This window comes from Opisthocomus hoazin, chromosome 5 (genome assembly GCF_030867145.1).
Source record: "Opisthocomus hoazin isolate bOpiHoa1 chromosome 5, bOpiHoa1.hap1, whole genome shotgun sequence".
In the NCBI taxonomy this organism is placed as follows: Eukaryota; Metazoa; Chordata; class Aves; order Opisthocomiformes; family Opisthocomidae; genus Opisthocomus; species Opisthocomus hoazin.
This window is the reverse complement of record NC_134418.1, coordinates 61279236-61305048: the sequence shown is the minus strand read 5'-3', so window position 1 is coordinate 61305048 and position 25813 is coordinate 61279236. Positions and strand designations below refer to the sequence as shown.

Here is a 25813-nt window from a genome sequence, read left to right as displayed (position 1 = left end):
CTGTGATTGACTGAGTACTGTTAAAATTGTATATCAAATTCAACATAAACTCTAAGTACAAAGAAAGAGAAGGTGAACTTAAAAACAAGTTTCTAGGAACAACCTTCTGACCTCCAGGATTCCATGCAAAATGTGTATGTTCCTCAGCATTTAAAAAACAAACAGAAATTTGGCTTCTGATGAGCTTACGTCCGAGGTCATGTCGCATGGGAATCAGAGTCTAGGGAGAGCATCCAGCTGCAGGTCAGAGGTTGTTGAACTGCAAATTAACCTATGCACCAAGGTAACATCTACAAAGGCAAGCGACTTGTGTTCTCAAAGTGTTTTTTCCAGCCCTGGCATGTGGTGGAAAGTGGATTTTACATCCCCTGCCCCCCATGAAAGACAGGGGGACCACATACACGGTAGTGGGAGCTAGAAGAATTAATGCTGGTCAAAGCAAGGGTTGTTAAGCAAGGTGGAAGAACAACAGCTAAGCGTAAGTTTTGAGCTCATCTCAGTACAGAGCTAGCAGGATATAATAGCCCAGAGAAACCATGAAGTCTTCGTCTCGGCTGTACATCTGTCTTGTTAAGGAAATGAGAGTCATAACTGGGTCTGATACAACACCTCTGCTTTAAACAATAAAAGATATTCCTGGAAATCCAGCGAAAGCGCAGGCTGAGACCAGTCAAAAGGAGAAATATATCTTTACTGATTTAGAGCCTATATAAGCAGAAGTGGTGGTGCCACCGTGTCTGGCTCCCTGCCTGTAGAGCTAGTGATGAATGGGCAAGGGAATGATTGGAGGAATGATGGGGTTTGATGTGTGCACACAGTCTCCACGCCTCAGATTTCACTGCAGTTTTTACTCGGATAACCGTAACATTGTGAACTAGAGGGACCTGGGGAGGGAGGAGAACCTCCTCTCCCTTTGATATGCTGACTTCTCCCTTGAACCTGCTGGGTGGCATTTTCAGTGCACTCCTCAGCATGGTCCTGGGGATGACAAGAGTGAGGGGAATGGGTGATGGAGGAGGGGGAAATCATGGGAAAATAACTGAGAGGCAGCTTGATATCACCAAAGACCCTCATTTTGCTGCCATCTCTCCCTTTCTGTGCTGCTCACCACGGGCACCAGCACGCACCACTGTTTTCATACAGCATAAAACTGTTAACGTGCTGTTTGCTGGGCTTTGCTATTATCAGCCAGCGAAGGTATGTGAAGAAGCTTTCCAAACCTACCCTGTGTTTGTTCTGTGCTTCCCTCACCGTGCTCCTGGTAATCGCTCACTGCTGCCTCCATGGAAGCTACTGCTTATTCTCATAACCCTGCTGCTTGGCATATTGCAGTTGCCAAGTAACACAACACTGAAAAGCACAGCACTGGACTTGTTAAAGGACAGAATACCTCCATCATGCAAGCTGGCACCGACTGGTACCCACCACAGTCTTCACCACACAGTCCATGAGCCAGGAATACAGCGGACTCTCAGCCGAGCTACCCCATGCCTCTGCCTGGTCAAGGAGGTGCTGAAAATGGTGCAAGGAAAGGGAGGTTTGTCCTGCTGCACTGTGGGGAACAGCATGGGCTGTAGGAGGAGAGAAGAGTTGGTCTTCAGCAGCACCAGCCTGGCTCAGTTCCGCAGAGCAAACAGACACTGCTGGTGTAAGAATGGGAGCATGCTTTTAATGTTGTGTCGTCCATGTGCCAGTGGGTTTATGCGGTCCTCAAGTGAGCAAGCAAATGAAATTCTGCCAAAATGCAGAAAATGCGGGAAGTATTTGAACGGTGAGCCAACAGCTCACTTGTTGTCAGTATTGCCTCTCATCATATGTAGCCATATACATATAAAGACATATGGAAGTTATTCTCCTCTCCTGTGAAGCAGTTGCATGCCCGTGCTGTGCGTAGTGAGCCACTACTGAAGCTGTGTTAGCTGACTTCATCAGCATAGGGGACATCACCTACTGCAAGAGTGTAAGCATCGCTGCTGCTCCAGTCTGCATCCGCCGCTCCCAGCATGGAGATGAAGACACATTCCTGTATGTCTCACGTGCTTTCCTTGCATTTGCTTCACATAATTGCATTCAGGTACCGAAAAATATTGCAATGTTGGAGTCTGAAGTTTGTTTGAGAGCTACACAGTACTTCGAAAATGCCTTCTGGCCTCTGGGAAAATCAAATTGTGTTTACTTTTCTGAGTGGGAGAAGCTGATCAGAAGCATTGAGCGCAGGGTTTGGATCATTTAAAATTATTTGAATTTGATTAAGATTTCAACATGTTTATCAGTCCTCTCCCAAATGTACGTACTCGGACACACATAGGCAGCATGAACAGTGTGGGTGCTTTACAAGTTCTGGTAGTTCAACGCTTCGTGTCCGTGTAAATGCACAGGCTTCCATGGTGTTGCTCCCTGGCATACCCAAGTATGGGCAAGATGTGAATTGCTCGCTCTGCGTCTGACATCAGCGGTCATTACTGCTAAGCACAAAGCCCAGCTTCCACCGCGGCTCATTCTGTGAAGTGGGAAAACCCTTGCTGCGGACAGATATCCAGGTTCCTCCCAAGTACAAAAATCCCCCTGTATGGTCTGTGTGCTCTGTGTGTCCTCTCTTCAGCTGATGGGCTGCGACATCTTAAACTGCAAACCGCACATCTCGGAAGGAAACGGCTGGCCGACACAGGCTGCTTACAAAGCATGAACAAGAGCCCTTTGCCCTGCTGAGCAGCCTTCGCGAGAGAGGTCTGGATTCCCCGGTGGGCTCTCGGATTCGGCTCGCAGCCCACTTGGAGTGGTAGGCCTGGTAGAAATCGGCTGCGGCAGGGAGAATGATGGGCTCCAGTGTTTTCTTGATAGACATCATGTCAGTGTCCCCTTTCAAAGGCATCGGCTGTGTCTTGAATGTTTACATTGTTAATGCTCCCGGAGCAGGTAATGGCAGGTTAAAACATGACCAGTGTGATCAAAAGGTGTGTTGGTAGGTAGTCTCTGTTTGTAGTGGAAAGGGGAAGGAAAGAAGTAGTTTGGGGGCAAAAACAGAAGGAGAAACTGGATCTTTCAAATAAAAAAGCCTGACAGTAAACCAAGAGTCCCTTAGGAATCCTCTTGTCTCATTACCCTTGTAAATCTGAAATGTAATACTGCCGTTCCAGGATGGGTCGATAAGGATGGATTTCTTCCATTTTACGATGTGTTGGGCAATAGCGTGAAAGATGCAAAACAGCAAGGCTGGGGGAGCCTCAGAAAACATAGCCCTTATTTGCATTATACCAGAGAGCAACTTTGGGAGGGTGGTATGTATATCTACATGCTGAAATACCGTAATTTTGAGACTTTGGGGGGCAGGGGAGGTTAAAGAAGAGTAGTGCCAGGTTTCTTTGTTTTTCTGCAGAGGAGCATGCGTGGAGGTCAGACTTGCTCTCCTGAGCTGACAATACAAATCTGGAGATTAATGGTGTACTCTAAAGGACAGTATGAGTCTCCCATGCAAAGACGGACTGAAACATTTTAAGTTTTTACGTAATGGCATTTTCTACAAGTCATTTGACTAATTTTGTTTTCAAAGTGTTTTACAGAATAGCTGCTGGAAGGATAGATTTGCCCACCAGCAGAGGGATGACTTGCTGGTACACAGGGCTGCTATAGTGCGAATGGAGGAGAGAACTGCTGCTCAGGTGTTTAAAACAGGATCTGAGAGATGGATTATTCTGCAGTGGTGGAAATATACTTTCAAGGCCTCTTGTGGCCTGCCTCTTGGGAGTTGGATGGCACACTGTGTCTGCCCTCCTAGGATGAATGCAGTTATTAACTTTTTTTATATTGACTGCTTGATAGGATGCTACTTAATAAGAATGATTTAAGATAGAGGCAGTAATTTTGGATGTCCTGGCTGATCATTTTGGTTAAGACACGGAGTTACGGGTCTTAATTGATTTTTCATTCAGAGCCAAACAGGGAATTAAAAATCAAGGCAATGTTTTGCCTGAGTGAGGGCTGAAAGATGAAATAGGCTTTTGGAGGTGCCGGTTCTGCCCTGGTCGGTGGTGGTCAAAGAGGAAGCGCACAAAATGCCTGGGGAATCCAGGGGCGTCTTGGACTTCAGCAGAAAAGAAAGGAAATGATCTTGTGCTCGCTGCACTTTTTGAAGCATGTGTGACTTTTGATACTGACTTTGTGCCACCTCTCTTTCCAAATTTTCCACCTTCCTTGTTTTTAACCCCAGACTTTGCTGAAGGAAACATTCACCATAAGGCCCTGCTGATCTCAGTGACTGTTTGCAGTATACTTCTGGTGCTTATCATCATATTCTGCTACTTCAGGTAAATAAGGAATACTTTATCATCTTGTTAATGTTCCTCCCAACATCTATCTTTTGATAGACTTAGGAATTTGAAAAAATGGAAGTGGACCCTAAGGAAAAGAAATAAGAAACTCTAATTTTACGATGAGGAAAAATGTGTATTTTATTCAGGCTAATCACAGGTATACCTGTGTGATGTATTTCATATAGCATATTTTGCCCAACATTCTAAGAAGTCATTCAGATAGAAGCACAGATTATTTTTTAATGAGTCTAAGAAAGCCACAGGATGAATTTTATATAGGGTAAATAAACCTAAGGCTTCTAAATGTGTTTATGGTGAAAAACTGATCATAAAAAAGAGATGGATACAGGAATGTAAGTAAATATGTCTAGAATGTTATCATAATCTACATACATTATGTTTAATAAATAATTTGTCACATATTTTAAATAGTCTCAGATGCCATGACCTTACCTCCTCTGGCTCCTGAAAGATCCACTGCAGTCAGTAAAATAAAACTGGTTATTTACTTGGTCAGTGTTTTAAATTTATTTAAGTTTCTGAAAGAAAAACATTTGGTTGCTTTGCAAACTTACACCAGATTGCACGGCCTTAGAGTTTTATACTTAGAGTTTTGATGCTGAAACCAGTTGCTAAAAATGAAATAGAGGATTTTGGGCAGTGAGTCCAGCCTGTTCCTCAGGGAAGCAGAGGAAGCTGGGAGTCGATAAATGAAGCAAACCGAAAGGACGGCGTGCATTGTTCACTGCCCGCGTGTTCGTTGGACTCAAAGCTAATTTCCTTGTCGTGTGAACCGGCAGATACAAACGCCAAGAGACGAGGCCCCGCTACAGCATCGGGCTGGAGCAGGATGAGACCTACATTCCCCCCGGAGAGTCCCTAAAGGATCTGATCGAGCAGTCCCAGAGCTCGGGGAGCGGCTCCGGGCTCCCTCTCCTGGTAAGGAAGCAATATGGATTTACCGCAAGTTTAAAAGGCACGAATGAGTAGAGGGAGAAGACAAAATGGGGCGCAAGAAATTATGTGTCCTCAGTTGTTGGTTTAGGTTTTTTTTCTCTCCCAGAAATGCCGAGTGTTTAAGCTGAGAACAGCTGCTTTAGAAGCAGAAGACTTTTTTTCATACAAACTAAGTCAAAAAAGCTTAGGGTTTTTTTACCTCAGCTCATTTCTTATTTTAGATATCGTAGGGTAAGTACAGGCTAATAGAGCTCAGAACAGTTAAGCAGGATTTACCCCAGTGTCCAAGACAGCATCTGGCCTGCTGATCTTATTTTCTTGCTTTTATGTGCAACGCACAATAGCATTTCAAACACTGACACATCGCGTTTTGTAAAGGGAACTGTAACTCATCGAACCCGGAACCTTTTTATATGTAGACTTCACTTTGCATTCAGAAGTCAAGAGCGAGCGATTTTTCCTTGTAGTGTGGCAGTCTCACAGGTTAAAGGCACAGGGACGGAGTTTGTGGTTATTTCTGAACCGACTCCAGGATGACTGAGCCCCCTGAGCTCACCTGCTGAAAAGGCATAAGTTTCATCTCCTGTGGCAGAACAGTTCTGTTCACCAGGGAGTTTTCTTTCTAGGGGTCATTATTGCTTTTTAGCACTGAAAAAAGGGCAGGTTACTTATTGTAAATACTGCCTGTGAGAAAATGAATTAGATTTCATTTTAATTTTTCAGAGATATGTTCCTCCTGTCTCCCAAATACTGTAGTGATCCTATTACTGTAGGTGTTGTCCAGTTTCCAAGTACTACATGCTATCTATCTGGTTTTTACCCACACATTTTTTTTACTACACTCTGAAGAAGAAAGAAAATGGAAAGTTTTACAGTTCCCTAAAATGAAGCAACAGGTAAAGTGGTTGGCAAAAATCTGACCAAACTCAATTTATTCTGGCAGCAGTAGGTGCTTAGACTCCCATTTAAATATAGTGCTGACTTTTTAAAAAATCCAATTTTCTGACAACTAACGTAGTAATTGAGAAAAAAAGCCAAGCTGCCAAGTGGGTGCTGTGACTGGTGCTGAGCATGGAAAACCCACAGTTATTTTTCTTGGTTGAGAGAAACACCATCGTTTTAAGATAGCTCTGTCACATCCCATACCAATGTCCCTCTAGCAGCCATGAAAAGGGAGGGATCATGCTTACATTTTAGGGCCATTCCTAATGTGTGCTTCCAATTGATTTAGTTCTGAGGGTTTCTTGCTTTCTTTGCTTTGGTTTTTTTTTTTTTTTGCATAATGCCTGCCACAGCAAGGTCTTGGTCTGCACTTGGTGCAGTGTTACAGTGACAGAAATAATATAACAGTTTAGAGCAAACACAGAGAACTTGGTTATTCTTCTCTGAGAGGATGTGGTTCCAGCAGCCCACGTGGGAAGCAGGTGCCCTGGGGCAGCTCATAGCAGTGCGTGGCTCGGTGCTTCATCCCAGGATGCCCTCGAGACAGAAAAACTGGAGCAACACTGCTTGTGACCGCTTGTGCTTTATGCCTTCCTCCGTCCCAGTGAGCTGGTGGAAGATGGGATCAATGGTCTTACTGGCATCCCCAGGTCTACTCTTGCAGTGACCAGAAAAACTAACTTTTGCAAATTAACTGCTGTGATGGCCAAGGTAGCATCCCAGCTGGGTCATGGCTCAGTAGCTCTCAGAGCTGTGCTGGTGCTCCGTGAAGCAGAAGCCATCGCATCTCCTGCCAGGCCTCCTCTCTCAGGCCTGTAAACTTTGCAGCCACTGGACAAGGTGTTCTTCCTGAAGGCACTCTTTTCCCTTCTCTCTTTGCCTATGAAAGTACATACATTTTCTTCCCAGTCTTAAAGTAGTGATTTTCTGTGGAAGAGAAGAAAAATGAGAGCTATAATGAATCTTGCACTTTGTAATAGATGTTTGCTTCATTTCCCAGACAGCTACAACTGCTATGGGCTCACTAGAAATGCACAGATTAATAGCTCTGGGCCCATGCCTGAAGCAAGTGTATAGAAAGTGCCTGGCCATACTGCTCTAGTCTTTATTGTGGAAGAGTTTGCTTTTAACTGTATTATTTCTTATGCAACGACTGAAACTTCCAAACTTATTTTTTCAGGAAAGTAAGACGCAAATTTGTTACAACATGTCACTTCATGCTAAACAGTAATGTCTTCCTTCTGTGCAGAACATTTAGTCTAATGGGTACAAATATTCTACCAAAACCAAGCATTAGCGAAGATTTTATTGATACTTTGACATTCAGCAAGCGTTCTTTCTCCTGACTTGTTCGTACTCACTTGTGTCTCTGACAGAAAAGTTTGCTGCAGGTCAAATACTGCCAGATTTTAAACCAAGAAAAAAATACAGTAAGTTGTAAATAAAGGCTTTGAGCCAACAAATGGGGGTGCACAGTCAAGTCTGTGCAAGCCAGCAGAACCCCATTTGTCCCTGAGAGAGGAAGAAGTGTAGGCGATGCTGCTGCCCCCGCGAATCCGCATGCGACATCAGGGAAGGAGATTAGATGCTGAGGACATCTGTTTCAGTGGTGTGTGTGAAGAGTTTGCTGAATTAGTCTGGTCTCTACTTTTTAATGTGTGTTTTTCCTAATTCCTCTTCCAATGAATTGCGCTTTTCCAGGGACTGCATCCCAGCCATAGGTATAAAGTTCTCTGTTCTAAATGTTGAAGTTACAAAAGGTTGGTTTGTCTGAATTCGCAGCTGCAGTAGCTGCACATGTTTACCTGAACATCAGAAAAACAGAATGCAGAAAGTAGAAGTAGTTGGTAATTGGACTGAATCCAGTCAGGAAGAAGAAACAAAGGGCCATGTAACCTTACCTGGCTGCTCACAGAGCTCAAGCAGCAAAATATACAGATTTCAAAAGAAGTGAAAAAAACCCAACCCCACTTAGTGTAAATAATTCACGTGAACACATCATTCAGCATGCTTAAGAAATCAGTTCATCCAGCAATTTTGATTAACCGATTTGTTTTAGAAATCATAATCAGTTTATGATTCAAGAAAGGGCTAAATTCCTTAAAAATAAAATAAATTGTTCATAGGAAATCGTTTTGACCAGCTCTAGCAAGAGGAAACCAGGTTAAGGCCCTTCACATAGTATTCTGCCGCCTGAAAACCCATAACAGAAATGTGTTTTTATTTTCTTAACATAATTTAACAAGGAACTTTTCATCATTAAGTATTGTAATTCCATGTACTTTATGATACCATTACATATATTTACACAAATTAAGTTATTTGATATAACTGCATTATTGTTCAGGATGCATTTTTAAAATGGGCAAAATAGAAAGCAACAATGCTAAAATGACATTACAAAATGTTACAGCAAAATTCCAATGTAATATAACTACAGTTCAATCACTATATGAGAGTATAAAGGAGAATAAATCAATTTAAAAAATTAAGGCTAATCTCTGTTCTTGGCTTTCACTGATGTTAATGAAAAATAATGGCACTGAAGCCACCATCTTGGAAGTCTAATAATACATTGCAGGGCTGAAAAATGGAATTCTGTATAAATGACAAAAGAAACTTGAGACTTTTGAAATAGCTTTGCATAAATGCCACTGTATGTTTTTGTTCTTTAAATTGTCTAATAGAAAAATCAGTAATTTATTTACAAAGTAAATGAGAAGAGACATTGCCTAATAGGTTTTGGGTTCGTCCTTGGACGTACATTCATGCCACAGTGGGGTTGTGGCAGTCTTGCTCTGCATTACCAGAGTGATAGTTTCTACTGGACCTCCAGGGGTAACGAAGGAAACAAATGGTTTTAAAATCAGGTTTTGATCGTTTCTGTCAGCCAAGATTGTGAAAATATTTGGGATTACATGAAATGCGTATGATTTCCCAGGGATTCAGACAGTGAACACTTGCTTCAAAAAAATGCTTGAAATTTATAGATTGATGGCAGCAAAATCAAGAGACCTTGAATTTGCACTTGTCCAGATTTTGCCAATTGCTTGGGCCAGATGAAAAACTCCTCGCATTGGAGGCTGTAAAGTTATTTTCTTTCAAAATCTTGTAAAATCCTACCAAACCAAAAATCATTACCTGTGGATTGAACTGGCAATACTGAAGCACAAGTGGGTGACATTTTAATCTTGTTATACTGGGGTGAGGCTGAGCCAACCATGAACACCAGTGGGTTGTGTTGCAGCATCTACTGGATCTGTGAACTTTTACAAATATGTGATCCGCAGACGTGCTCCAGTCCTATGAGAGTGTGTTAGTCTCCATTTGTCCAAGATTTTTTATAGTCATAAAAGCCTGTTAAATGTAGATTCAGTCCACCTGCTGCCTGGGGTATGCCGTGCTTATGAAGGGTATCTCTGTGCTGCTGCTGAGTGCATTGATCTTCTGCTACAGCTGCACAAGGGGTTTGACTTTATCATCAGTGCACGGTACAGCCGCTGACAAAGCTGGTACAAGCACTAGAAAGGGCAGATTTAAAGCTCTACTTTCATATATTTGGAAGAAAATTTTTACTTTTTATGACTATGTAATGATGATGTTTGTTAAAATTAATGCAGGCACGTGGGTTCTAACTGTGTGAGTAGTGGCTGAGGTTCGTAACACCAAATTTATATTTTGAAATTATTAAGCGTGGAATTTTCAAGGAAGGTGATAGGAAGCTGCTCTCAGTAGTTTTGGAGCACTGAAATGCTTTTGGCTCTTGGGAGCCCTGGCCTTGAGTCTCAACCATGTTGAGTAGCTAACAAACATCCCTATTTTAATTAAAAATGTGTTACCTACCCCTTTGGAGTTTTGTTTGGGTTGGGGTAGCTGGGAGTGTTTTCTGCCAAAGCTTTTCCAAAAATAATAAAAGAATTCCACAAAAGGATGACATCCTGGAGGAAGACAAGATTTTCAATGTTAGTAGGCAAAAGTTTCCTTCGCACAGAGGGATTTACTTTCTTGAGAGGCCACGGTGCATTTTGGGAATGTATGGGAAGGCTTTTTCACAGTGACAGGAATGGCCTCACCAGCATGGCATCGTGGGGGAAACGGGGAGCATCTGCGTTGCGGAGCTTTGCTGCAGTCCACATCGCGGTGGCTGCGCGTTCCCCTGTCCACCGGGCTTGCTGCGTGGGGAGGAGACACGGACGGAGGTAGGTGAGTGCAGAAGGTCTGCGGAGCAAGTTGTAACCACTCGTCTCGGCGTTTCGCAGGTTCAAAGGACCATTGCAAAACAGATTCAGATGGTAAAGCAGATTGGAAAAGGTCGCTACGGAGAAGTCTGGATGGGAAAGTGGCGTGGCGAAAAGGTAGCCGTGAAAGTGTTTTTTACCACGGAGGAAGCCAGCTGGTTCAGAGAAACAGAAATCTACCAGACTGTCCTGATGAGGCATGAAAATATTCTTGGTGAGTGAAATTAAAGATAATTATTTCATAGTATACAGGTTTCTTAACTTCAATGATTTTGTATTTGGTGTTGTCTGATGCCCTTTCCGATGTGCTTTGTTACCTGCTGTGTTCTGCAGTTAGCCACCCAGCACTTTTTAAAAGAAAGATGTTTCAAGGATTACCGAAACATAGAAAGAAGTTAAAATATAATGGGGCTTGAGGGGCTGTTACTCCACACATCTGTTTCTGCCATCTCTATTTCCATATCTGGGCTTTCTGAAAACATGTTTAAAGGCTGGAGGTGAGCCATAGTTGCATGGGAGTAAGATGAAGGAAATTAAATATGTTATTAAACTGTTGTAGTGGCTGACAGTCCAGAGTTCTGAGCAGTCAAAGCCCTGAGAAGCATTAATTTGAAAATCATCTTTTTTTGCAGGATTCATTGCCGCAGACATTAAAGGTACAGGATCTTGGACCCAGCTGTATCTCATCACCGACTATCATGAGAACGGCTCACTTTATGACTATCTGAAATCTACTACCTTGGACACAAAAGCCATGCTAAAACTGGCTTATTCCTCTGTTAGTGGCTTGTGCCACCTGCACACTGAGATCTTCAGTACTCAGGGCAAACCTGCTATTGCCCACCGTGACCTAAAAAGTAAGAATATCCTGGTGAAAAAGAACGGCACCTGCTGTATCGCAGATTTGGGCTTGGCTGTTAAATTCATCAGGTGAGTAGAAGTGAGGAAGAGTTGGTAAATCAGATGGAAACACTGGTTTAGTTACTGATTCAGCAACGTGTAAGGACCTGCAGTGTATGTGCAAACCTGTCACGCTGTGCTCTTCTGTATGTGAGGTGGGGCTACCTGCGTGGGTGGGGATGTCACATAAACACACAGTGCAGGTGTATAAACAGTCGCTTTTTAATTATTGAGCACAGTAGCTGCATTTGCATAAAGGCTCAGTTTTCATCACTTCACCCTCAATAGCAACCTGGGTATTGTACCACATGCCAAAAGGACATAGCACTGACAGGTCGGATGTCAGTAAACTTGTCACTGAAGCTTTCAGCTTGTCTTATCCCAAGATCAGTCGCTCACAACTTATCTAGAGGAATATGAATCATTTGCACAAGTTGCTAATTGGGGTTTATTGAAAAGCACCCCATTTGGACTGCCTTTTGTTGCATTTCCTGCAAATCAAATTGCCGAAGTACAGATTTGATTTTTGAAATGGCTTTGAAATTTGATTTTACAAGAATGGTTGTGTGTTTAAACAACTTAGAGCAGACAAGTAGGACTTACGCGCTCCTGGGATTCGGAAAGAAGTCGTCGCTGTCTGACAGCTCTGTTCAAAAGGAGCTTGAGCTCCTGGCACTGGTCCTGGTGGTAGAGACGTGTGTTACGAGGTCTCTGATTTTGCTGCATAGAGAAATGTGACCATAGACTGAAGGTTTCAGTTTCAGAGGTCAGCTTTGAAACCATGGGCTCCCTGAAGTATCAGAAATATTTAAGAATTCTGTACAAATCTTGAACTGAAATTATTCAGAGTGTAAGGAAAGGCAGTTTTTACGTGCTCTTCTCACCATTCACTTACCTACCAGGTTTCTTAGTGAGGCTTTTCCTTTGTGAACCTGACCTTTTTTTAGGACATGAGAAAGGAATAATTTTACTTTGAGGAACAGGGGCCTGGAAAACAATAACTTGGAAATACACTATTTTCTGTAAAAGTTTCAGGGAAGAAATTCACCCTTTGCAGGTATACCTTGCCTGACAAGTACAGAGCAGCACCCTGCTTAGGTGTGAACTGGGAAGAACTACAAACTACCCGGTGTTGCTGTCAAAGAAGGCGAAATATTGATTTTGTCACAGTCCAAATTGAATTTATATTACATACTTAGCTTGTTTTCATACTGAACCCTTCCTTAGACAGCATTTCTCGGGCAATGACCAGGGACAGGAAAAAACAGTTGAAAGGGCTGTGCTCTGCTGAAGCTGACAAGTTTAGTAAAGTTCTCTGCATTTCTCATTTTATTTGAAATATTGAAAGATGGTGCAGGTCACTAAATTTAAGTTACTTTTTGGGGGGTATACAGAAATGCCACCAGCATATGTGTGATTTAATGGCTGTGTAGGTAACTGATTGTACCTAAGCCTCAGCTTTTTTTGGTCATTTTCATGACTGTAGGTGAAGAAAATTGCTGTAAGTGAAGAAAATTTCAGAAGAAGTTGCATAATTATTCTGTGAGATGTTGTATCCGTCACATTTAAAATATTTATGTTTTGAAGGTGGGGAAAGGGAGACAGACCTTTCTAAGGAAATCACAATTTATGCCATATATTAAACTTTTAAAAAACATTAAAACTGATGCAGCTGAATTAGAGTTAAGAGAAAAAATTAAATCCAGTCACATACTTAATGGGAATTTGCTTTCCATTAGATATACATGGTCTCTTCTTGTCATTGTGTGAGGCGTAACATATTCGGTTAGATTTTTTTACACATTTACGCCTGTGTGTTTACACATCTTTATGTGTAAAGGTTGGGAGACATCAAACATAATGCATGCACAAAACATAGTTAGACTCGTCTTGCTTGCAGGTCTGATTTGCTACAGCTAAGTGATACTGCCCCAGCTACTTAGTGTCCTCCTTTAATTGCTAAGACTAAAGCATTAGGTGGTGGAGTCTGTTAAGAAAGCAGCATTTAATGAAGATTTGATTGTTATCACCAGCATTAGAGCCCAGGCTAATGCTAATGAAATCTCGCAAATGTTACAGCATCCCTGTTGAGTCTTATCTGGGTTGTGGTTCTGCATTTGAGTGCTTAACATAGCCTCAGGCGGGTCAGCCTTTTAAGAAGGGGTGCCTTGACACCAAGAGGCTTTCCGTGTAAGAGTTGTTCCAGTAAGATTATGCATTACTTTTGACCTTGTTTGAGAGAGGATGTGGTGTGAATTTACTACTTCTCCCATCTAAATTGCTTTCTTTTCTAGCCGCTTTATTGCATGTTTGATGCCCTTTTTTTTCCCCCTTCTTTTTCTTTTAGTGACACAAACGAGGTGGACATACCGCCGAATACCCGTGTAGGAACAAAACGCTATATGCCTCCTGAGGTGCTGGATGAAAGCTTGAATAGAAATCACTTTCAGTCGTACATCATGGCTGACATGTACAGTTTTGGACTCATCCTTTGGGAGATCGCAAGGAGATGTGTTTCAGGAGGTAGAGCTGGGAGATTGCTTTTAGTTGTGTTGGTGAACCCCATTAGTAACCTAAATCTTCCATTGCATTGTTTTCCCTGGGTAATTGTTTTTACTGTAATAAACAAATGTGGATAAACCATACAGGTAACTCTCTTTATACCCGTTCTCTTGTTGAAACTTATTTTAAAGCATCAGTCAGTGCTATTTCAGCAGCAGAGACTTAGGCTGTATTTTAATGGCTTGTTTGAAGGCAGCGGATGCCTTCACTGGAGAAGGAATATGGAACTCATCTGGAGACCTTTCCAATGGCAACACATTTTTGCTGGACTGGGGCTATCCAGCTATTTTAGCAGAAAGAAAATAGTGAATTCTTTCTTTTATTACAGTTAAAGATAAGGAGGAGGGCAAACAATTTGAGGGTATGATGAACCATTATTTAGAATATGTAATCTGTTTACAAGACAAGTAGAAAAAAACAGAGGGAAATGGCACTTACTGCGTCGTTGCCATACCAGTGATGTGCCCCATTTCCTTCTGGTCTCAGGGCATTCAAGCATGAGGACAGCAAAGATAAAGCAATGCAGCCAGCTGCAGACTCGGAGCATAGATCCGTCCTTGTACGTGCAGGTTATGTGTGTTTTCTGCAGGTAGAGCTTAGTGTAGTACAGAAATGATGGGCATTATTACCTCTATTTTGCCACTGAGGAAAGTTAAATGCAACGAAATGACTTGGCAGTGGTTACGTGCCAGATTGGTGGCAAGTAAGAGTAGAGCATGTGTCTCTCGAGTCTGCGCTACCTTCACCAGACTTTATTGGTCTTTAAAGCCTGCAAGGATTGTGCTGAACGCTTGCTCTGTGCTTACCCTAGAGGAGCTGAATTTCACTGATGAGCAACTTGATCCCTGTGTTTACAAACTGGTAAGGTTTATTGCAATGGTGCGATGTAAAATCTGGAATATTGTCGTCATGGTCGCTGTGCACAAAGAGTGGTACCTTCCCATGTTCTAAAAAGGCACAGAAATGCCCTTTAATGTGTACCAGGTCCACTGATAAGACGGAGACCTGATTCAGGATTAATTCTCTGCCTAATTACTCTGATACTGACCCTATGCTAATAGTTCTTTCAGTGATAACTTACTGGAGATTGCTGGACTGGACAGCAGTGGTAGAATCTGTCTCACTTGGCAAGTAACTGCGCTTTCAGATTAAGGTACCTGGTCAGTCTTTATATGGCAATGGTTACGTTGGAGCTTGACTCTGGAGTAAACTTGCAGGGCAGTGAGGAGAAGTACGTGTAATTGTTAAACAATATGGTCCATCTGTTGTAAATTGAGAGGGGAAGAGGGTAGTGGAAGGTGTCTTCTGCAGGTGACGGGCAACTAATTGCTTCTTTCAGGAATAGTTGAGGAATACCAGCTTCCGTACCACGACCTTGTGCCCAGCGACCCCTCGTACGAGGACATGCGGGAGATCGTGTGCATCAAGAGGCTACGCCCTTCGTTTCCCAACCGATGGAGCAGTGATGAGGTATCGTCCCTCTTAAAATGCAGCCTGTGTTTTTAATCAGAGCGAGTGAGTGAGAATGACCTAAATCTGCATCATTTTGAGTGAGGAGGAGCTTTACCACTGGTGCTAGCACCAGCCACAGCGTAGCAGGGCTCAGGAAGGAGCGTGACCCCCGCCGATATCCCCACTGAAGGTGTTCAGGGCCCCAGGGGCTGTAGCCTACAATACCTGCAAGCAGGTTTCTCATGTGCTGTCTACCAGATCCCACAATGATAGCAGGCTGCGCTCAGACCTTCTTAGTCTCTCTGTTTTCCTCTTGCACTCATTTTGCTTTCTGCTCTTGGCATTAAATCAGTGGCTAGCCCAAAATTTTGAAAGAAAAATTGTTTTATAGTATATAGTGCAGTGGCAGAATACTTGTTGTACGGGCAGCTACTTCAGCTTGTACTGATGTGAGGGCTGTAATTCCAACCTTTTTCCTTTTTTTTTTTTTAAGAAGGAAATCATCGCTTGTCGCTTTGATATGAAATTAATATACAGCTTTTCTGTGATCACAGGTGTGCAGGCTTGGAAACATAATTTTGCCATGATTTTACACTAACATTAGTGCAGAATATTAAGTTTCATTATTATGGTATTGAGATGGAATAGTACAGACCACTGAAGCCAGGCTGCACTGAGTAGCACTGATCATTCAGCACCATATCTTGCATTTTAGCAAAGAGCGCTACAGGTCTGGCCTTTCAGAAGAGACATAGGATCCAGAAAACGCTTTCCAGAATAAAATGTGGAGGTGAGGGGGCTGGGAGAGAATCTGAACTCTCCCTGCTGAGAATCTGTAACAAAGCAAAGTTGTGCTCATGGATTCAGAGACAAACAGTGGAGGTACCACAGGCAAACCTGCCAACTGCTCTCGAGATGTTATGGAGGAGGGGTCATTAATCATGTTAATTGGTACAGTTTAATGCTGTAAAGTTTTCTACAGTTGCAGAAGACAGCTGCCATTTGGGAACAACCACGTGCAGATGAATATTCTGCAGGTAGATGAAAGATTTAGGTGGCATGAGATGTAGGCAAATTGAGAATGTGAAGGAAAAATAAAACAACCTCCCTGGGAGGCTCAAGGACTTGTGCAACAGCCAGTGTGGGAAGATCCAATGGAGAATCGCTTGCCTCATCCTCTCCCTAACCAAATCCCTCTGAGCCTGCAGACCGGGAGTGGAAATGCTGGAGGAAACTCTGAGTGACGCGCTGTTAGCATCGATCCCAGGAAGAGCTTTTGTGTGGTGGCCCACCGTGTGTGTTTGGTCTTCTACCACACGTACTGAGGATTGGGGGGGCTCCTTGAAGTCACTGATCTTGATTAATTGGTTAGCATCATCGGTAATCCTGCTTCGGGAGTTGTAGCAATGAGAGGCAAACATCAAAACGCATTTATAAAAATCCACATTAATCTGAAATGTATTGGACTGGTCTGGGCGCTGCCAGTGGGGTTTGTACTTGATGCCTTTCAGGCTCTGCACTTGTTCTGGGCCAGGAGCCTCACGAAAATGGAGAGCAGGTTGGATGAGATGGAAAACTTCTCTTTTCCTATCGTAGCAAGCAAATCTTCAGGCAGTGTAACTCTGTAGGCTGATGGGGTCATCCCCCAGCTGCGATGGTTTATGGGGGGCTTTATGTTTGGAAGAAGGCGGTGGATGCAGAGCAGGGGTGTATGCTCCTTTTCCAGGATGACAAAGGCAACTCTGAGCGATCCTGGCAGCAAGAGAGCTGTTGTTGGGAGCCGGAGGAGGGTGTCCTGATCCAATATCGGGAAGGTTTCGATATGATCCCAAGGACGAGATTAAGACGCGAATGGAGTCAGATGCCGTGCAACCTTGTAAACTTTATTTTGGTGAACCGGGAATCGGAGGTCGGGTAGGGATGGCAGCGGGGGGAGGAGACGAGAAAGAAAGAAAGAAAGGAGTAAAGTCGAAAAACCCCAGCGAGCGAGGAAAAGAAGTGCGGGGGGAGAGGATCAGTTACCACCACCACGGATTCGACGATGTCCAGCGATGTCCAGGCGGCTCAGTCTCTGTGCAGGCGTGGAGGCCCCGGCGAGGGCGGAGCCCAGCGGCGAGGAGGAGAGCAAGAGGGCTCCGAGGAGCATGTGCTGCCCTTTCATAGGGATATTTGCGTGTGCGCAGAGCATGTCCAAGTACGTGCAGTTCGTGCCACGCGTGCTGCCCGCTTAGACAAGTCCGCTCTTGCCAGTCCGCGTGCTACTCTGCGCGCAAGCGCTTTCCTGCAGGTCGTTGTGGAGGTTTTTTCGGAGGCCAGGAAGAGGCGACAATGGCAATGTCGAGACAAAACCAGTCTGTAGCAGTCTTCTACAGAGGGCCTGGCCATGTTTTGGAAGCGAGCAGGGGATGGAGCGGGACAGGGCAGAGCCGAGGCAAGTGCTCGCTGTCGGCTTTCCGGCAGGGATGGCTGGGCAGGAGCCATGGGTGCGTGCTTACGCTGGGCTGTAGCCCAGGGGCCGGTTTCTGGCTGAGGAAAATGAGTTGCACTGAATTTGTACAGCAAAGGGCTCGCTCTACAAAGCCACGCTTGTGCGGATCAGGCTGTGGGAGATTTTCTGCGTGGGTTTGGGGAAGGGAAGGTAAGAAAAGTGCTTTTGTGGAGCATACAGCCAAGTCTAGACTACAACTTGTCGTAAACTGTAAGAGTAATTGGCGTGTTTTGAGAACTCACCTTAATATACAGAAAATAAGAGCTTGTGAAAAGCAATACGAGCCAGCATGTTGTCTTTTTTTGTCTAGCCTTAGAAAAGACCTTTTCCCTTCAGTTTAGTGGCAGTGCCGCCAACCGCAGTCTGCTCTTCCACTGACCCAGGTGGGACTTTCTCTCCCGTTTCTCTCCACAGTGCCTGCGGCAGATGGGGAAGCTGATGATGGAGTGCTGGGCTCACAACCCTGCCTCCCGCCTCACAGCCCTGAGGGTCAAGAAAACACTTGCCAAAATGTCAGAATCGCAGGACATTAAACTCTGACTCAGCCAGCGGCAGCTCTCGTGAAGGCCCGCGGAAAGGGACTTTCTCGTGCAGGCAGAAGTCCTGAAGAGGTATCGAAAGTCTTTGCTAATATGTACCTTGAATGCAGTCATGTTTAAGATCAGCTGTAAGTTTGTTTGACAGCTTCTGAGGAGATAATCTGTCGCAAAATCAGCTGAATTTTGACATACGAGATTGGAAGAGGTTTGTCTGCCCTTGTTTACATGGGGAAATACAGTTTTAGTAACTGATTTAAGATTATGCATGTTGCTTTCTGTGAAAGCCACTTATTATTTTATTATTATTATTGTTATTATTATTATTTTGATTGTTTAAAAAGATACTGCTTTAAATTTTATGAAAATAAAACTTTTGGTTAGAAGTAAAACAGATGTATATTGTTACATTAAAAAAAATTGGAAGAAAACGTGCTGAAAATGACAGCAAAGTGACTTTTTCATTTATGAAGAGACTATTGCACTCCAGCATTTAAAAAAGAGAGAGAGTGTCTGTGCAGCAGCTCAGAGGAGCTGTGATGGGAACTGTCTCCAAAGCAGCCTACCTGTGGAGACAACTTTCCATAGCCCTGCCCATGTGAGCGGTTCTCTCAGTACAGAGATGGAGCCCGATTACATCCCTTCCATCGTTAGCACGGGTGGCTGGGTTCCTGTGGGTGGCCTGTCCCAGGGGAGGTCATGCTTCGTTTAGGATAACTGGGAGCCGTATGAATATGGTTCAGTGTGACCTGCTTGTCTGAAGAAGCTCTGCACATCTCCAGGAAATCTGATGGGTATGGTACCAGGATGATAGACAAGTGCCCCTTTTCTCAGCTTTTTTTTCTTTTCTTTCATTCCCCACATAGCAAAATAATGTATTTTGTGTGCGAGTGGAAATTAAGTACACATTTGGATCCACTGGTAAATTTGAAACTGCTGTGACCTACATACACAACCTCTGGGCAAGAGGAAAAATTATTAACTGTCTCTTTCATCTATGTGAAAGTGAGGTGTCCATTTACAATCACAGATGGAAAAGAAAAAAATAATAAAATCTCTGTTCCCTTTTTTAAGGGAAAGTGAAAGCCTTAAAAATCCCTGGTTTTGGGGTAGCAGTCATTTTTCTTTAAGCGTAGGGAGATCTGGTGCCTCCTGGCCACAGCAGGAACCGGACAGGGAAGGAGGAGCCTGGGACTTGGGTGGGCAGTGAGAGCCAGGCACCATGGCCGGCAGCGGGCAGGTGCCCCCAGCACTTCTCCTGCTGTAGTTGGAGGCATGGCAAAGCAAACAATTCGGCTCGAGCTCCATCTGCCTTGCCATTTCGGGTGGCCTTACAGCAGCCTCGAAGGCTCTGGGAGCCACCGCCCTGCAGCGAGAGGCTTTGCCGCCAAGCTGGGGTTGGGTAGCATCGTGGTTTCCCAGCAAGAGGAGCTTTTAGAGCAACGGGAAACTTATTTACCGTCTTTCCCCATTCCTCCTTCCTGGGGCTGCAGCAGTTGCTGCGATGTTAAAACTACAGCAGGGGAAATGAGAGGTGAAATACTCCCGTGAAGTATTTTCTTTGGAAAGATCTCTGTTCTTTGTCAGGTTATCAAAGCTGAGCTGTACGGGAGTTATTGGTTAACCTTTCTTTACCCTTCTTTTCTTTTATTTTTTTAAACTTTTTTGCCTGCCTATGTCCTGTTTCACTCAGATGGTGTTCAGTTTAATTTTGAAATAAGTCCTTACAAGTGCTGCTTTGATTATGCTAAGCCTATTTCAGAACTGAAATAATTGCCACGCTGGATTTAGCCTCAGCATTTCTGTAATGCTTCTTTTTTGCCTTTTTGGACAAAACTGATTTATTTGTGGTAGGTAGGTATATAATTGGGGTTTAGCTTCATGGCTCCCTGAAGGTATTTCTAGTTGGAAAAATTACCATTTTATCCTTTCAGGCTAACAGAGAAAAATGCACAGGTTCAAGAGAACCAGCAAGGTGTCCGTGATTGTAGGTGTTAAAAAGTTTAATCAGAGGATTTTTGTTAATTAGAGTGCTTTTTCTGCGGTGCAGTTTCCCTGCCTGTACCCAAAAATACCAAGCAATACAAAGAGAAGATCTCTGGGAGTTAATAGTACATTGAACCCTGGCCCCAAGAGGGGCGATGCTGGTTCCCCTGTCCTTAATAAATAGCGTGCTTGCGTGGCTGAGAACGGAGTTTGCTCCTTATCTCGGCTGCTTTGGCTTGAAGATTTGTGGCCCAAAATGAGGAAGACAGCCCAGCCTTTCTTCACCGTTTTGTCTTAGTGAGTGGAGCCACGGAGTTTCTGTTCTCTCTCCTTTCGCCACCATGCCTTTTCATAAAAACCGGCACAGCCCCAAGGAACTGGGGTTTCGCGGCTCCGAGGAAGCGGACAGGACCGTTGACTTGGGCAGCGGTCGGGGCAGGCTGTGTCGATCCCACCTCTGAGCCCGGTCCCTGCGGGTCCTGGGTAAGCGGTCACGCAGCAGGGATGCCTCTTCCCTGCTGTGTTTAGGTGTTTTTCACGTCTGCTTTCATCAAATAGTTGTGGGTTTGGTTTGTTTTTTTTTTAATATTATCATGGCTCTCCTCAGAAATGTTTTGGACAGTGCTTTGCCGGCTGGCAGATGCAATGCACGCGATGCCCCTGGCACCTGCTGTCAGTGGGTTGTGAGAGAAAGGGCCCGTCGCTGATGTTCTGAACTAGTCTTACTATTTTTGGTCCAAAAGAAAGGGATCTAAGATATTGGTTGATAGGTTACATAAAGTGTGTATGTTAAATGTTCAAGTTTATGTGTTTTTTATATATATATATATATATACAAAAATATATATATATATTCAGTTGGGAGTCTGGAATAACTCCAGTATGTGGATTAAGAGTAAACAATTATGGATGATAAAGCACTAAATAAAACATAATATTTATTTATGAAAATGCATAAATGACAAATCACTGCAACGGTGCTGTATAGGAAGATAAATATATATATATGAGGAGACACACCTCTGAGAAAGCAAAGGGTCTGCAGTTGTGTAACTAGTGCCTGCCCATTTTCTCCCAAGACACAAAAGGCCAGATTTTGCCCTCAAATCTCCTACCCACTGGAATCAGTGATATTGTGAAGGGATATTCCTAAGGCCAGAAAACAGCCTAGGGCAAGTGTGGAAGTCGTTTGTTCCAGCACTGTGACATTCGAGTTACCGCCTGCACGGCTGACTTTCTGCAGCATTCATCATGTAATTATTATGGCTTCAGCATGTACAGTGAGTACAGGTTAGTACATTTATTTTGCCAGGTGTAGCCTTTTCATGTCACTTCCAGATTTTGGTACCTTCACAGTGCACATCGATGAGAGCTTGGAAGTCGGTGGCGGAGATAATTGTGGCTTCAGTGCCCGCAGGTCTGGAAATCCAGTTTTCAAATGTAAATCCCTGAAGGAAGTTGAGTTTAGTGTTTACTGGCATAGATAAGATGGCACAGGTAAGTGGGAGAAGGAGGATAAAAAAAAGACACCCAAAAAGGAAGAGATGCCGTCTAGCAACTGCTGTCCTTTCTCTAGCACAAAGTTATTTCTGTTAAAGAAAAGGTTGACAATTTAAAGACTGAGAAACGAATTTGTGTTCTTTTTTGAGAACCAGTGCCTTATTAAACCTGTAAATACTGTAATTAGAAAACCTAGGGAACAAACTGTTACATTGTATTTGTTCAGATTGTATATGGTTGTTTTAACATTCCCCTAAAATAAAATTGTTTCCATCTCTCCATGAAAGAGAGTGCTTTTATTTCTATTTACTTTTCATGTGCTTGAAAAGCACCACCTTTGGGTTTCTTTTCACTGGCTAGATTATTTTGACCATGCCTCACCTTATTTATTTTTTATCAGATTTTTCCTCTGAGCAAACAAATAAACAGTAAGATGTTGCCTATGCTTCCACTGACATGAAAAAGCATCACTTCTTCCACAACTCACAGAAGAGAGAAAGCGTAATTAAAGTTGTGTTATCACTAATAGAGCAGTCACTTGCATTTTGTGGCTGATTATGTAAATTTATAGAAATTTAGCATTCGCATAATATTTTTGTGAGCCCTCCCCCCCTTCCCTTCTTTCCCCCACGTATTTATGGGTTGCAACTACTATTTTCAATAGCACAAGAGGCACAGGAGGTAAGCTGTGCACAGACTGAAGCTAGATATTCCAGCCTCATGCTTCGGGAGAAAAGAAGTTGCAGCCTACATACACGGCATCAGCCGAACCGTGTCGTTCCTTAATGCTGACAGACGCTGGGGCGTATGTAGCTCTACACACAGAGAGATGTTTGTATGTATTTGTATTTATGGCCTGAGCTCTCTTTTCGTTCTGCAGTGCTGTGTTGCAGCAGGCAGCATTCAGCTGTAATTACCTTGCCGGTTATTTTCAGAGAAGTGTGTAAACAGCATTCTTCCCCTGAGCCGCATCTCACTGCTGGCTAACACAGACCTTGCAGCCCTCCTGCTTTGCCCCAGGCTGGCGGCAGAGCGTTGCGGTTATTCTCCAGCAGCATTTCCACAGTCCCTTGGCCAGGCCACATCTAGGGGGGAAAGCCCAGTGCTTGCTGCGTGTTGTCCTTGGCACATTGCTGTATCCCATCGTTTTGGGGCTATTTCTGCTCCCCGTGGCTGCACGGTGCTGCAGGCGATGCGGTGCTCTGGCACAGCCCGTCTGGGCTGCGCCTTCTCCAGCGTGCTGCTGAGATTGGTGTTTCTGCAGCTGCCCTCTGGGCCCATCCTGCTTGCTTTTCCCCCTGACTTTCTAGGTCTGGCTTTTTGGGGCAGTCCTAGGCTCTGTTCCTCTCTGCCTTGCTAGGTGCGTGGCTACTGTTCAGCTTTGGGCTTAGCTACCCGTATCTTCTGCAGCTGCAGGCGGCGTTGGGACTATTTCACTTCCATTCAGGGTTGGCAGAGTCATGCTACTGTCCCCTGCCAAAACGGGAGCTCTGCTTCCTTGTGAAGCCCACCGAACCATGCCTTTCGCCACCTGCGAAGGAGAGTTGCAGTCTCACCTTCAAACGCAGACACTTCCAGGAGTCTCAGGAAGAGCAGCTAGAGGTGAGGTGCCTGAAGGGAAAGCTCCCAAAGATAAGGAGGGAACTGCTTGGCCAAAGCAAAGACTGCAGGCTATGGCAGCCCCAGCCCATGGGGTGTCAGAAACCAAAGGAAACTTGAGCTCGGCAATACACGTAGACAGGGTGGGAATAGCGGGATGGACAGAAAAGAGCTTGTCTCCTGTGAAAGCTAGGTATGCAAAGGGAGAGGCAGGCAGACACCAGGAGATCTAGAAGCAGTGACTGGGTCCCGAATGGACATCTCAATTTTGCAGAAACCAGCCCTGCCTGCAGCTCAGCTCTGTTTAGCTGTGGAGCTAACATAGAGCCAAAGTTACCATTGTTGAAGTTATGCCCCGTGTCCCATGGGAGACAGATCCTCCCTTCACGTCATAGCTCCGAGTCCTTGTCATATATAACCTACCTATTACAGAGAAGATAATAATAAAGTTAAAAAAAAAATTAATAGTTTCTCCTTCCGTGTTGCCAAAGGTCCAGTGGCTTTTGGGTGGAGCAAACCTGGCGCTTGGCTGCAGCTCTGTGCGGTGCTTGATGGGCTTGAGCAATGCCCAGTATTTCATCCGGACTCGGGGCGTCAGGTCTTGGCTCAGTAACCCGCCGGTCCCCAGCACGGGACAGCCGCACCAGCTGGTGCTGCGGGGCTGCCTGTGCCCGCCCTCCTGCAAAGAATTGCTGCCTGTTGAGGGCAAACAGATGACAGGAGCCAGCGGGCAGAGATTGCCCACACCCTGGTTTTAGCAGAGGAGCCAGGGAAACGGAAGAGCCTTGTGTTAGTGGAGCACTTGACCAAGGAGCGTTAAAGAAGCTGGCATAGTCCTGTGCTCAGGCAGCACAGCCCTCTGCCCGCCACGTAGCTCACATAAAAAATTGCAGTGGGAGGAAAATAAAATAAAGCTACCTTGCGCCCTGAGAAAAGCTTGTGGTAATCCATGGATACAGGGGATGGGATTTTAAAGGTCTGCCCTTTTCCAGCTGGACTGCAGGGTCTTGCAGACCTGGCAGGTGCACTTGTTGCCACGTTCTCGGCTTTTGGGCTGTTTGGCTTTGTACGCTGCTGGGGTGCTTCGGCTTTGACTTAACAGTGACTTTCCCCTGAACACTGAGCGTGACAGGTCTCACAAGGCCGCTGAGAAATGACCGCCATCTCCGACAGCGGGGAGCGGGTGCAAGAAGGGTGCACTTCAGTGCCTGGGCATTGTATCCCCATGGCTAAATCAGACATAAGCAGGTGTTGCTGGACACCATCACCTTGCCCAAAGGGCTCTGTTTGCCTCCCAGGCATTTGCGACCAGGCCAGCGGGCTGCTCCCCTCTGTAACAGGCTGGATGCAGGGAGGGGAGCTGCGCTCAGCAGCTGAGGACACGTTTTCTCGCTCGTTGCTTTTCGCCACCTTTGACTGCGTCCACAAAACGCAAACCTGAGGAGGAAAATCATCTGGGGTGAATCCTGCTGTAGTTGCTGGGGTAAAACCCCATGGGGAGGTGCGAGGGTTTGTGAAGTGCAATGAAACAGCCTGCGTGGGCATGCAGGGGTCACGAATGGTATCTTGTGAGGGAGACTACATCACAAGGACTTCTTATGTACAGAAACATTTCTTTTGAGCAGATAATTTTTTTTTTTAAAGACATTAAATAAAAGGCTCCTCTTTCCTCCCCAGTTTCCAGGAACTGAACAATTGAACACAAGATAGTGGAGTATTTTTTTTTTCCAGTTGCTTATAAATATAATTTATTACCTGTTTAAAAATTCTTTCTTACACTTTGTACATGTCAGGCTGACAGAATAAATGCAGGCATTTACAAACAGAGGGAAGGAGAAAAAGGGAAGGGGGTAAGAGGCACACTCAGAACTAGTAAACCACACCTCCACTGTACAGCAATACAAATAATGCAATGGCTAGCACTTCTCTGGTAGTAAGTCAGTCTTTAGAAAAGGAATTGCATAGAAGATACAGCAACAGGGAAATCAAAACCAAAATAGTTCTCTGGATCTGAATAGCAAAGAAAACGAATCCCACGAACCCTGGTAGAGCTGAGACATGGGAAGAGGAGGGACAAACACGATGATACACCCTCTCGGCCCTGGTTGCACAGACATTGCATTTCCTATGGGCCTTCCTTCTTTGCTTTGGAAAGGTACCAAAAGTACCATCTTAACTTTTTTTTTTTAACTCTTCGACATTAACAGGCAGAACGTGTGTTAGTAAAAAATTCCAGCACACAGACGTGCCCAGACAGTAACGCCAGGTAATGCCATGACTTCTCTGTCTCAGCTGTGTAACGCACCCTGCTTCAAAGCAGGTTGTTGGCTCACGGCTTGGAGG

General features: G+C 44.4%; 1 protein-coding gene across 6 annotated transcripts in view; it reads left to right on the top strand.

The window, feature by feature from the left end:
• The window catches only part of BMPR1B (bone morphogenetic protein receptor type 1B), a 259241-nt gene extending 237099 nt beyond the window's left edge, over positions 1 to 22142 (top strand). For all 6 annotated transcript variants that reach the window (XM_075421484.1, XM_075421483.1, XM_075421485.1 and 3 more), the window contains 7 exons: positions 4208 to 4304; positions 5111 to 5249; positions 10469 to 10661; positions 11080 to 11377; positions 13695 to 13870; positions 15249 to 15379; positions 18264 to 22142. In XM_075421484.1, the coding sequence (XP_075277599.1) occupies positions 4208 to 4304; positions 5111 to 5249; positions 10469 to 10661; positions 11080 to 11377; positions 13695 to 13870; positions 15249 to 15379; positions 18264 to 18389 (1160 nt within the window). In that variant the 3' untranslated portion in view covers positions 18390 to 22142. The remainder of the gene's footprint in view (positions 1 to 4207; positions 4305 to 5110; positions 5250 to 10468; positions 10662 to 11079; positions 11378 to 13694; positions 13871 to 15248; positions 15380 to 18263) is intronic.
• The last annotated feature ends 3671 nt before the right edge of the window (positions 22143 to 25813 follow it).